This window comes from Columba livia, chromosome 1 (assembly GCF_036013475.1).
Source record: "Columba livia isolate bColLiv1 breed racing homer chromosome 1, bColLiv1.pat.W.v2, whole genome shotgun sequence".
Classification (NCBI taxonomy): domain Eukaryota; kingdom Metazoa; phylum Chordata; class Aves; order Columbiformes; family Columbidae; genus Columba; species Columba livia.
Genome location: NC_088602.1, coordinates 4,793,980 through 4,806,658, shown reverse-complemented (window position 1 = coordinate 4,806,658; position 12,679 = coordinate 4,793,980). Strand labels below are relative to the sequence as shown.

At 41.7% G+C, this 12,679-nt stretch overlaps 1 protein-coding gene across 1 annotated transcript in view; it reads left to right on the top strand.

Moving 5' to 3' along the window:
* The window catches only part of RSF1 (remodeling and spacing factor 1), a 61,372-nt gene extending 53,808 nt beyond the window's left edge, over positions 1-7,564 (top strand). Inside the window, exons 13-16 of the mRNA XM_065076304.1 lie at positions 226-433; positions 1,785-2,008; positions 4,044-4,235; positions 5,915-7,564. Coding sequence (XP_064932376.1) covers positions 226-433; positions 1,785-2,008; positions 4,044-4,235; positions 5,915-6,489 — 1,199 coding nt within the window. The 3' untranslated portion in view covers positions 6,490-7,564. The remainder of the gene's footprint in view (positions 1-225; positions 434-1,784; positions 2,009-4,043; positions 4,236-5,914) is intronic.
* The last annotated feature ends 5,115 nt before the right edge of the window (positions 7,565-12,679 follow it).

Sequence of the window (12,679 nt, the reverse complement as noted above, 5' to 3'; positions counted from 1 at the left end):
TGAGTATAAGAATGGATGTGGACCTTGTTCCACATGGACCTCAGTATTTCCAGGTGACCACAGCTGGGGCTGTATGTGTCAAGAACAAGACTCCAGAAACAGTCTTGCATGACAAAATATGCTGCTTTACAGAGAATAACCTGAGGCTATAGGCATGGAAGACATGTATAAACAAAAAATCAACTTGCTCTTTTTCCCCCCCCCCTTTTCTATCACTGAATTCAGGCATTGGGAGAGGCAAAGACATGTCTAATATCACAGGTCACCGTGGAAAAGACATTTCCACAATCCTGGAGGAGGAAAGGAAAGAAAACAAGCGACCGCAAAGAGCTGCTGCAGCACGGCGCAAGAAACGACGGCGACTAAATGACCTGGATAGTGACAGTAATCTGGATGAAGAAGAGAGTGAGGATGAATTCAAGATCAGCGATGGGTAAGGTTGCAGTTTAACTTCCACCACAAGTCACAGACCGCTACAGGCTCCTGTGACTCTGAAATGATCATTTGGAGCACGTGCCCGGTGATGGAACAGCTCTGCACAGTGCCAGCAAAAGTCCTCCTGGCTTAGAGGAACATCATTGTACGGGAAAAACCGCACTCTGGATACACGTGCTCAAACAATCCAATCTGTATTTTAAGTAAAAGGTGTTCTGGGAATGCTACTGGTATGAGGCTGCACTGGGGGGTTCTGTACGTGGTTATGTTAGTGAAGCAGCTGAATCCTTTGACTGATGATAGAATCGTAGAATCATTTTGGTTGGAAGAGACCCTCAATGTTGTTGAGTCCAACCATTAACCCAGCCCTGGCACTAACCCATGTCCCTAAGAACCTCATCTCCGCATCTTTTAAACTCCTCCAGGATGGTGACTCCACCACTGCCCTGGGCAGCCTGTTCCAATGCCCGAACACCCTTTCCAGGAAGAATTTTTTCCCAACATCCAATCTGAACCTCCCCTGGCACAATTTGAGGCCATTTCCTCTCATCCTATAACTTGTTATGTGGGCAAAGAGACAAACACCCTCCATGCTACAGCTTTCTGATGTGACTGTCTACCAGAAATCCATAACAAAGACACAGCTAAAATGAGGCTGGTTGTTTCCTTTTGAAAAATACGTCCTATTTTGTGGGATTTTTATTTGGCCTGATTGGTATTTCAAAATTGGAAGTGTAAAATTTCCCCATTTGCAGCACACAAAACTTGACATGCAGGTTCTGAAAACAGCTCTTGATTTGTGCTCTCTAGGAGACAGAGTTTGAAAACAGCTAAAGAAGTGGTTTATACTGTAGAAAACAGTGTGTCATGTGAAGCTTTAACTGCTAAATGAGCATTGCTCTGAGCTAACTGAAACTCTGTGGGATTTCTTATCATTCAGTCTGGGGAACTCCCAACATGAATAAATTTAATAATAATTTTATACATCCTTTCTGCCTCAGTGAAGAAACATAATGGAGCATGAGCTCTAGGCTCTTTATGATCAACACTTAAAGCTTTACCAGTCACTGAGCCAATTTCCCAAGTGTATGGATAATCTATACAACAAAGATGCAAATTTTGAGCTTTGTTTTTCACCTGTGACTGTGCTGAGGGCATTTCAGTGGCACCCTGAGTTATATATGCTGGATATTTCCGATCAATGAGCGTAGCTTGCGGAAATCTCACAGAATTAATAGCGCGTTGATCCGTTCAAGTGCGCTCATGCGTTAACTTGTAAAATAGAAATACCGATTCAATCTGTTATTTCTGATAGCGGTCTCTGTTGTCTGTGGTGTCTCTTCGAACAGATCTCAGGATGAGTTTGTGATATCGGAGGAGAATCTGGATGAAAGCGAAGATGACCCGCCATCCAACGAAGACAGCGATTCGGAGTTCTGTGCCCGCATTTCCAGGCGACACGTCTCCAGGCCCATGAGGCAAAGCAGGCGGTTACGAAGGAAAACAGTCAAGAAAAAATATTCTGAGGATGATGAAGATGAAGATTCTGAGGAGAATTCAAGCAGAGAATCTGGTGAGCATAAGAAGTCTTTAAATATATTAAATACTCTGGAGAGAGGAAGAGTGGAAGTCTCGATTTCCTGTAATGACGGACGCTAACTAAGGTGTCACTTTTGCTTTAAAGCACTTTGCTGCTCATTCTGCTGCGAATGTTGTGCAGGAAACTGCTATTGAGTATGAGGTTCTCAGCATTTTAAGTAATTATATATTTAAAGGAATGCTTGTGTTATGATTCAAAATGCCTTTGTGGATGGTTTCATCTACCCTGTACCTTCCTGTTTGGAACATGATTGTAGGGAAGAGAAAGGATGGAGGCAAAAATGCACTTTTTAGCTACTTGAAGACCTTCCAAATACCTTTGAAGAAACTTCTGAAAGGAACATTAGCCCTCATTTTGTATGGAAGAATAATTCCTTCAGTTTTCTGGCACTCTGTGTTCTCTGATAGGCTTGAAAGCAAGTAATAACACCTTGAATCTGTCTCTTCTATGATTTTCCTTTCTTGATCTTTTTTTAACTAAAAACCCTTGCATCACAGGAGAAGTGAATCATTCACTTTGTTCTACTTGTCCTTCAACCAGTTCGTTTGCTGTTTGCCCAGTTTGAAGTTTGAGTGTAATCCCTATGCAACACTTCTATCTTTTCACGATAAACATCTGAAGATTGTCCTCCATGTTTCTGCTTCACTGGAGACTCAAACCTAGAAAGCCCCAGATATTTTTACGTATTTTTATTATGAATTTAAGGTACAAAGTTCACTGGAGCTTCAACTTTTTGCAGTGTGTGTTACCTTTCCGGTGTTTTATGTGTATCTAGAATGTAGATGATCGTGTTGGCCTGAGTTGCTTTGAAGTGCTGATTTCCAACAGGAGGGTTCACACATGGATAGATGACGATAGTTTTATGCACTGACAATAGTTGTTTCTCCTTATCTGGAATGCGTCACTGTACCCATCGTAAACTCTTAACTATGGAGCTGGAGGATTGAAACCATTGAGCTGGAGAATCGAAAGAGGTTGTTCATTTATTCTCTAATGCCCAGGAGCAACTGTTTGTTTCCTGGTGGACACACAACCATGATAAAATAACTGATTCCTTACATATCTAAGAGTATAGTCCTGATATTTTGGTCTTTTACCCTGTTGTTGTCCCTCAGGATCCTGCCTTAACCCTATTTTGAGCTAAAGACATAAGGTGCGCTGCGAGCGGCTTTGTGTTCGGTCTCCAGAGAGGGAGTTTCTCTCAGAAGATGGTGGTGGTGGTTGTTGAGCTGCTCTGATTCTTTCTTTAACATTTTAGGAAGGAAAAAGGATGTCACTTTGAGCTGTGGTCATGTCAATCAATAACTTAGGAACAGTATGTGACACGTATAGAAATGTATCTTGGGATCATTGTTTTGGCACAGCTTGGTGAAAAAGCAGCTAAAGTTGATTCAAGGCTGTTTAAAGTGATGCAAATAACTTAAATTCTTAAAGACATGAGCTGCAGTAGATGGGTGCAGGAGGAACTGTGAATGATGGTAAGTTTCTTCTGTACGGTTTCTGTTTTAAGCAAACTCACGATCAAGTGAGACTTAAATTCTATAACTCAGGTCTTACCTGGAGTTTCATCTTGTCAGTGGTTTTTCATCTACTATTCTTAAAGATGTTTGAGTAGAATACAATTAACTTTAAAAACAGAAAGGACTTTCCAGTGTCAGCAGTAACGTGCATCATCAGCTCCGATTCAGTACGGTTGTTTCAGCTGTCAGGAATTGTAGAGGCGGCATCTTTGGCACCAGTAGAGCTGAGGGAAGAAAAACACTGGAAGGAAACCTGTTCTGGAGGAGTTTGAGGGAGACAGGAACAAGGTTTGTGAGAAGACTTTAAAACCAGGCAATTCTACGCTGGTGATGGATGGTTGGAACTGATACCATGAGCCTGAAATGGGTCAGGGTAATGAGCCATGATGGTTGGGATGCTCCGGTGCTGGAAGAGTACATGATTTTATTATCGAAATTAATGCAGTTTTGCTGTAATGAAGTAACTCACATCACTGTTTTCTTTACAGAGAGTGGTGAGTACACAGATTACAGTGACGACGATTATCTGGAAACCAGGAGGAGAAGATCAAGACGGAATCAGAAGAGACAAGTTAATTATAAGGAAGATTCAGAAAGCGATGGCTCCCAGAAAAGTGTCCGATACGGAAAGGAGTTAAGGAGAGTTCATAAACGCAGGCTCTCCACTTCAGATAGTGAAGGTAAAATAAACAGTAAGGAGCTAATATATATCAGCATTAGCATGAAAACTGTATATAATTCAGAGATTTTTGGAGAACCTTCTTTCTAGAATTCTGTGGTGTTTCTCAGAAACTGTTTCCTTCTGAAACAGGCCACTGGTACTTCACGGTGCACCATTACAATCACTTCTTAAAGTCATCATCGTCCCTAATCCTGACATCCAGGTCCAAATTTACTGTGCTGGGATCCCAAAACGGGCATTCATGTAACCGTTTGGCCACTTTTCTGTTAAGAGTCCACAAAGCTTCATCCTATGAGTCTTTAAAGATTCTCTTCTTTTAAAAAGTATTCATTTTGGTGTCCTGATTATATTTGTGCTGGTGGTTAAGATTCATTCAGTCTCCCATGATAAGCACAGAGGAAACCTGCTCTCGTAACATGAGTCACACCGTGAGCGACTGGTGTGCGTTCAGATGTAAAATTAACTTTAACAAAAGCAGCTTTTGGATGCTTCGCATTGTGGGTGAGCTTACGAGACCTCAGGTCCGGCGTTCAGAGCTGCTGAGCGTTAGGGCTGCAATGGGTGCTCGGCTTCCTTAGAAAATGCCGAGCACCTCTGATTTGTAGGTAAGTTTTGGAAGTGCTGGCCTGAATTTAGAGTGTTAGCGGATCCTTTTAGATGAAGGGAAACAAGTATGTAATATAACCATATAATATCTCAAATTTGATCATATACTTCAATATATTCTGTTCTTGGAAGAGGATCTGTAGGCTCTCTAAGAATTGCAGAGAGTTTTTCGCTGCCTAACAATGTATTTTCTCCATGAAATCCCGTTTCCTCAGGTGTTTTTGGTACTGATTTTTTTGCATATTAAAATTAGCACCACTGGGTACCATTGCAGTACCCTCCCACAGCTCCCATGATGAGCTATAAAACATAACAACGTTACTGAAGTGTAATTCTGTTGAAAATACAGCAACTCTGACAGAGTCTTACGCAACTTAAACCTACATTAAATAATACCCTTTAAAATAACAATTCACGTGCATTTTTAATGGAGACATCAAGTGGTGTTTGCCGTTTAAATTTTGTCTCCATCTTTTCGCACCGAAGCCATGAAGGGTCAGCAGAAAGGTTGGCAGCATGTAGGCGATATTCCAGTTTGCCAAAAAACCCAATAGGCTTCTGTTAAAGGGCAACAAGCTTCACGTGACATTTAGGCGGCATTTACATGCTTTGGAAGAAGTTGTATATAATTTGGGAGTGGCGGGGGAATAGTCATGTATAGATATAGATGTATATCTTTTTATGATAGTGCAGCTGTTGTTTGGGATCTTAGTTTTTGGAAGGGTGTAAAGCGGGTGCTGTGAAATGAGGGATGCGGTTCTGCGTTATTCCTGGAATGCAGTTATTGTTTTTGGGGGTGAACACATCAGCCTCCAAAGCCTCTGGTGTTCCTCATATGGGAAACCAGAATATCAACAAATTGTTAGTCTTTGCTTCTTGAGCAATTGATTTTAAAAGTAGTGATAATGCAAGTATTTTGACATACTTGGGAAAACTGAGGAAGGAGATGGAAATGTGTGTGGTGAGAGAGAGAAATGGCTTTTTAATGAGTGTGAAAGGTGAAAAATAAAGTGTAACTGTTTCGGTTGTGCTCAGATTTGCTAACGGCCTTAAGTCTGCTGCTTATTCCAGAGAGCTACACATCTAAGAACTCCGAGGATGACGAATCCACAAAGGGGTCGAAGCGATTAGTTCGAAAACGCCGGCGAAGTACAGATGACTACTCTGCAGAGGAAGGAGAGGACGAGGAAGATGAAGGGAGGCCTGTCCGCAAACGGCTGAACCGAATCGAAACGGACGACGAAGACAACTGCGAAAACGCCAACGACAACGCGGAAAACCCCGCTCCTGCGAATAAGCTGCCAGCGCCGCAAGCTCCTCAAGACAACGCCAAGAAGCACTGCTACCGGATAGAAAGCGACGACGAAGATGACTTTGATAATGTAGGGAAAGTAGAGAGCCCTTTGGACTACAGCCTGGTGGACTTGCCTTCCACCAACGGACAGAGCCCAGGGAAAACCATTGAGAACTTGATCGGCAAACCCGGCGAGAAGACCCAGGTGCCCAAGGACAGCACGGCCAGCGCCAGCCTGGCGCCCAACGGCACGGGGAGCGGGCAGGAGGCGGTAGGGCCGGAGGAAGACGAAGATGAACTTTTGAGAGTGACTGACCTTGTTGATTACGTCTGTAACAGTGAACAGTTATAAGACTTCCATTTTTGTGCTAATTTATTCCACGGTAGCTCATACCAGCGGGCCAGTTATTAAAAGCTGTTTTATTTTTCCTAGAAAATTCTCCACTACAGTATCACTTTTTAGAAGCAAGAATTTCACCAGTCCTGCAGTCTTTCTGTGAAGTGACCAGTTTTGAACTTTGAAGATGATTGCTGTAAATTCCCTCTCTTAACCCGCCCCCCCCTTTTCTCCTTCCAAGTCCATGGTCCTGGGTAATTTCACTCACAAAAACCTTATAACAACAAGAGATTTGTATATTTTTGACTTTATATTTCCTGAGTGCGTACAAATTTGTGGAAATGGGTGGCCTAAGAAAGCATTCCAAATCGGTCAGGGCCCAAACCGGAACTGGGGTGGGTTTGGCTCAAGGTGGGGGGCGGGAGGGGGGATGCAGAAGCACTTGTGCTTTAGCTTTTTCATATGAGATATATATTATATTTAAATGTTCACAACTTAGATTACAACTTAACAGACAGTTAAAAAAAAAATTAATGTCTGTACTGTCGCATTTTGTGAGTTGTAGGTTAACATACCATAGCTCATTTTAGTAATCACCTTCATGGAAAAGCAGTTTGATTTTAATACAGGAGGCAAACAGAATGATTAGAGGCCAAGAAGGTACCATAAACAAGAACTCTACTATCCATTATGACTTGCAGACTTTCCTAATAAACATCCTTTAAAGTGTTTGTACAGTAAAGTGTACTGTAATGACGTTTTTGACAGTCGAAACACGCTAGGCCACGAGTTTGTGAAGCGATCCTGCGCGTAGTTCATCCGCTGGTCTCCGCACGGCGGGAGGACGTGTCGCTGGGAACTCAGTCTGTAAGTCGGACGGCGTCTTGACGTGCTGCAAACTTTTGACAGACAAGGTTTTTCACCATCCGTTGGAGTTTTCTGAGTGAAATGCGTTTGTCCGAACGGCGTTGACCACAGAACAACAGCGCGTCAGAGGATGGAGGGATATTTTTGTTTTCAAATAAACCGCGACTGGTCCATTCATGTTCTTAATATCTACTTCAAATTGAAGTAAACAAATGGAACAGTTTTCCTTTTGGAGGTTTTCTCTTTGGGGTTTGTGTGTGTGTGTGTGTGTGTGTTTTTTGTTTTGATTTTACTTATCTGCCTGGATGTATTAGCAGGTTTTGAATGTAGTGTTGGCCTTTGGCCATTAGAATTTTCTTAATATACATTTTAATAATTGCCACGTGACCAACTGATTTCAAGAAGGCAGCATTGCTGAGAGAAAACGCTTGACTCCAAGACATCTCATCCGGTGAAGTGATATGTGCTTTTAATCAAGAAAATAAAGATGACAAAAGAAAACAAACAATATGAGGCACATAAGGAAGAGCAAAGCTGACATTTGTTTTGGGTAGCATTCAGTTTTCTCTTTACTCTGATTGAAGATGCAGGCTGTAGCATTTGGACGTGTCGGAGCACACACGTGGCTCAAACAGATCTGCCAAGCGTTGAAATCCAAAAAGGTCACAGTTATTAATCCTTTTGCTCTGAGATTTGGATTTTTTGACTGGTGTTTATGTCCGTTGCCGGCAATGGATGCACCGAAACTGCTGCTGCCACCGAGGAGTGAGTTCTCCTTTCCCACCCCATCCCCTTCCATTATATTGTATTTACTAGTCGGTCATTAAGCACTTCTGTTTTCTTGTAATAAAACTGGCATTAGGCCTTTACTAAATACCTCTCTAGAAAACCTAGGTCTAAAAATTACCTGTCTTCTGGCCTTAAAAGTCTTGGTTTTGTTTCCCCACCTCTTTCTCTGTTTTATCAGAACCACTCCATGACTCTTGCTCATTTGGGTTGTAGCGGTGCACGTATCCTGCTACACAACTAGAATTGTCAGAGCCGCAAAAAGCTGGAACTCCTTCGTTATCTGCTGTGCTAAGCAAGCTTGTGACTGAAAACAATGAGAAATCGCTCAGTTTCTAAATGAGACTTTAATTCCATTAAAGATGACATATTTTTTCCACCATATCGATGTCAACTATTGTTTTAATAAGCAGATATTAAAACAGGGTAGTGAAAAGCCACAGAAGCTTAGAATGAGTTCTTAAAAAGCAGATGTAGCGTTTTACACTACCATAGTGTTTTTCTTTGCCTCAGAGGGGCATAAACGTTGCGCTTCTACACTTCTAATCTACTTGTGTTTTAAAACAAGCAAGAACATATGGCTTCTACTTTCCAATGTTAATAATTGCTGGGCATTTTTAATACTTGCAGTGCAAACTGATTCACGTGCAGCAACGCTGTGCAACCGATGGTTTCTCATTTGTTTTGGCGGTACCATCTTCTGTTTTGCTGCCTGATGGAGCATTTTAGTGTCTGCAGGAAACATTCTTGCTTGTAGAGTCAGCCCCAAATATTAAATACTTCCCAAACAAGTAATTGTGAATGGAGGAAAGGAGTTACAATAGTGAATATACCAACCAGGGAAAACTTGAGAACTGAGTTAGGGAGTGATATAAAAGCAGGAAAGACCAGGATGCAGAATTGGAACGTCAAGTCCTTACAAGTTGTTACCAAGTTTTACTTTCTATAGGTCACTTTGCAAAAACAACTTTTCTCTCTTCTAAGAAGTCGCCTCTGGTACCTGAGACAGTTTCATCCCCCGGGATCCAGACTTTCCCCTTAGACCCGTGGGAATGTTGCACGAGTAAAAACTGCCAAAGAAACATCCTAGAAAGTCTAACATGTTAAAACTCTTATTTCTCTCATTTCTAAAGCTTCCTGCTTGGTGGAAAATATCTCCTATTTGGAGAGATGCCGTTTTGTGACGTGAGGCCAGCTGACTGTGCCGCACAGGGTGTTGATTCCAGACTGGAAATGTCCTCCAGGTACTTAGTCCTGTGCCCTTTTTTACTCCTTGTGAGATCAACAATTAAATATCTTTGAGTACTGATCTCCAGGTGTGGTTTGGGGCTAACAAACTGGATAAGAAACAGTGAAAGAAAGCTTGCCGTGGATTATTTTTTAATATAATAGATTTAAGAGTAAAAGATCAAGCAGCTGTTGGCTCAACATTTATTGAAACTTGTTTATTCCACACAGGTTGTCACTAAAGGCTTTGTCTTTTTTATCTGCAAACAGTGTAACTGGGAAAAAAGTGAATTGATTTCTGTGTGTGCTTTAAGTAGCTTTGGTGAGGGGATGAACGTATAGATTGAGGGGAGGAATGGACCTGGTTTGTGTCACCGAATAAACGATGTCCGTTTGCATTCTTGCGTGCAGCTCGTGTGACTATCAGTGACAAAGGTCCGCTCTGTAATTAATGAATTTGGTGTGTTAATTAGCCAGAAGGGTGGTAGCATTAAGAAATCAAAAGTTTCAGTGCAGGTGCTGTCCTCTAGTCATAGAGTCGGCTAAACCTGAGCATATTCTTGATTTTAAACTGGAAAACGACATCACCCAACTACTGAAAAAAAAACCACCTTGGTGTTGAAATCTTGTAGGAAAATCAGTGCTGAACAATCAGCTCTTTGACAGTTTGACTTCATACATCTTGAATTTCGTTATAAAATTACTGCATCAGGATTGCTCTGTCCTACCAGCGCTCAAGAGAAACAGAGATGCTTTTATTTCCTAAATTGCTCATTTATGAAAGACATTACCATCAAGATTTCTTTGGATTGAAGTGTGTTAGTTATTCTTCATAAGCAGGAGCTAATGACTTAGTTGGACTTGTTTTCTGTTCACTTCTGTTTTCTAATTGCTGCGTCCAAATTCTTGGTGAGAGACCTTATTGATAGAACATCAAGGGGAAAAAAATATACATTGACAAGAGAAAAATTGTATGGTAGTGGTACACTTGTCCTGTCTTCGTATCTATCATTGAACTGCATTGGTATCCAGATGCTCCAACTGGTTTAGAATTTTAATAGTGCGTTGTCAAGATGTCCATTTTATATCTCTGTTTTCAGGCGCTTACAACTTGGTTTTCAACGCTCTTCAATAGGAAGGCCCAGTCTAAATGTTCCAATAATCATTTCAAATTCCATATTTTCACCAATTTCTTTTATGAGAAAGAAGTAAATGAGCGATTTTTATGGCATCTGCTTTTTTAACTCACTTTGTACACAGTAATGGAAATAAATCGTGGCAGTAATGCTAGACCCCAGAACTGGTCTGATGAAGAGATTTGTATCGTCTAGTTCAAAATGGCAATAGATAGGCCTCAAAAATTGGTTTTGGTACATGTGCAGTGACTACTATTCACAGGCTTGTAATGTGGATATAATGTACAGCGCGCACCCTCGATATTTATTTACATTTGTCGTATGCTTCCGATTCACTGGGTATGTAAAATCCTTACATGTATAAATATATATGAAAGATCAAATATCTTCAAACAAAAACAATAACTTTCTGAAGAAACACGTGTTGAATATTGTGGGGAAGCCGCAGCAATTCATGTGAAAAAGCACAATTCTGCAATTCCTTACATGGTTAAAACTAATGCAGGAGCATGTAGGATATTGGCTGAAATAAGGATTTGCAGGATCAAGCCCACATTTCCTGGTCGTCTTTCCTTTCTTCCCCTTCCTTACCAGTTGGGGTAGGGATTATATCTCACTGAAACACTGGAAGGCAGGAAATAAAAAATCCAACAGTAATGATCCTTATTTTTGACCAGTATGAACTGGTGTATGATTCTATATGACTAATTTTCGGTGCTTTAGCATTGGGTACCCAAATCTGAGACCTGGCGGAGAGGTCTCGCTTCAGCAATATTTATCAACTGAAAATGATTTCTGAAGCTGGACACCCAGCATTTGGGGTATCAAAGATTATAATAGTTACTTCTGAAAACATGCATCACTTACCAAGCTCTTATTTTAGATTAGGTGTAACTGAGATAGTTTCAAACGGCAAAAACGTGCTTGGGAACTGATTGTCCCGACGCTTCAGAGTAATTTAACTTATTTTGTATATTGCAAAAGATGTATATTGCTTAGTATGACACTTAAAAATGTGTACAGCTTCTGGGGGAAAGGATAAAACACTCTAAAGTAGAGATGATTTTATAATTGAATATGTGGTATAAAGGCTCCAGATTTAACTGCAATTAAAAGGAAATCCTACAGCTTGGGTTTTTGACTATCATTTCGTAAGTGCTGGCACCCCACACCTGAGCTGAGGAGCAGGAGAGGGGACAATAGAGCAGTTAGAGGGGACACGGTGCTTCACGAAGGCACGTGTGTCCGCAAACCTACATAGAACCCCAAAGGTTTCTAAGGAGAGCTGAAGGGTAGAGCGGCTCGGGCCGCTCGGCTGGTTTACTTTGTGCACTTTGCAGCACTTTGTGTATAGTCGGTCTCACTGGTTCCCCAGGTGCAGACGGTCGCGTCCTCCTGCGGTTGGAACGCTCGTTCCGCTACCGGCAGGAGATGGGGAATAGACGGAGGGAAGCGGAATGGAAAAACGTGTGTGCAAACCATTCACAAGACGGGTCTTGGACAGGCCTTAAAGCTACTTTAAACGCCCTTTACAGACTGTATTTCCAACGCAAGGCCTCCAATTTAGGTCTTGTCTTGACCTTCAAAGCAACAGGAACATCTCTCTGAGGTCTCCTTCCTTGAGGGAGTTGGTCACGTTCCATCAGCGCAACATGGAGAAAATTAGGATCAGTCCATAGAGTATTAGGACAACGTTTGGGGACATCGGTTCGAGTCCGCACAGTTTGCTTTGTTGTTTGTTCCTATGTCCCACACAACTGATTAGTGATACTTAGATTAGTCTGACAAAACTTGACTTAAATGATTCTATGGACATAAAGTCACATATGATAGGCCTAGTTACCAGCGCACCGTTTGTTAATTAGAGCGTTAAAAGTCCTTAATAGATACTAATCTGCTACTCGAGTTAGTGGTAGAAAAGGAATCCGAATCATAAAGGTATGCGTCTTGTTTAGTTTTCCATCTCATATTTGCTATATGGACTCTAAAATCTTGTACGGTATCTTACTCCTGTATTCACGACAACGGTACTCCTCCCTCTAACGCAATTAAATCGATTTGTCATTAATGCCAAGGCGGTCGCCGGTTCCTACCTGTGTCACAGCCGTCCCAAGGCAGTTGGTGCGTGACCGGTGCCGAAGCAGAACGTCGCCGTTCTCGGTGTGCACGGCGGTTCTCATGTATGCGCA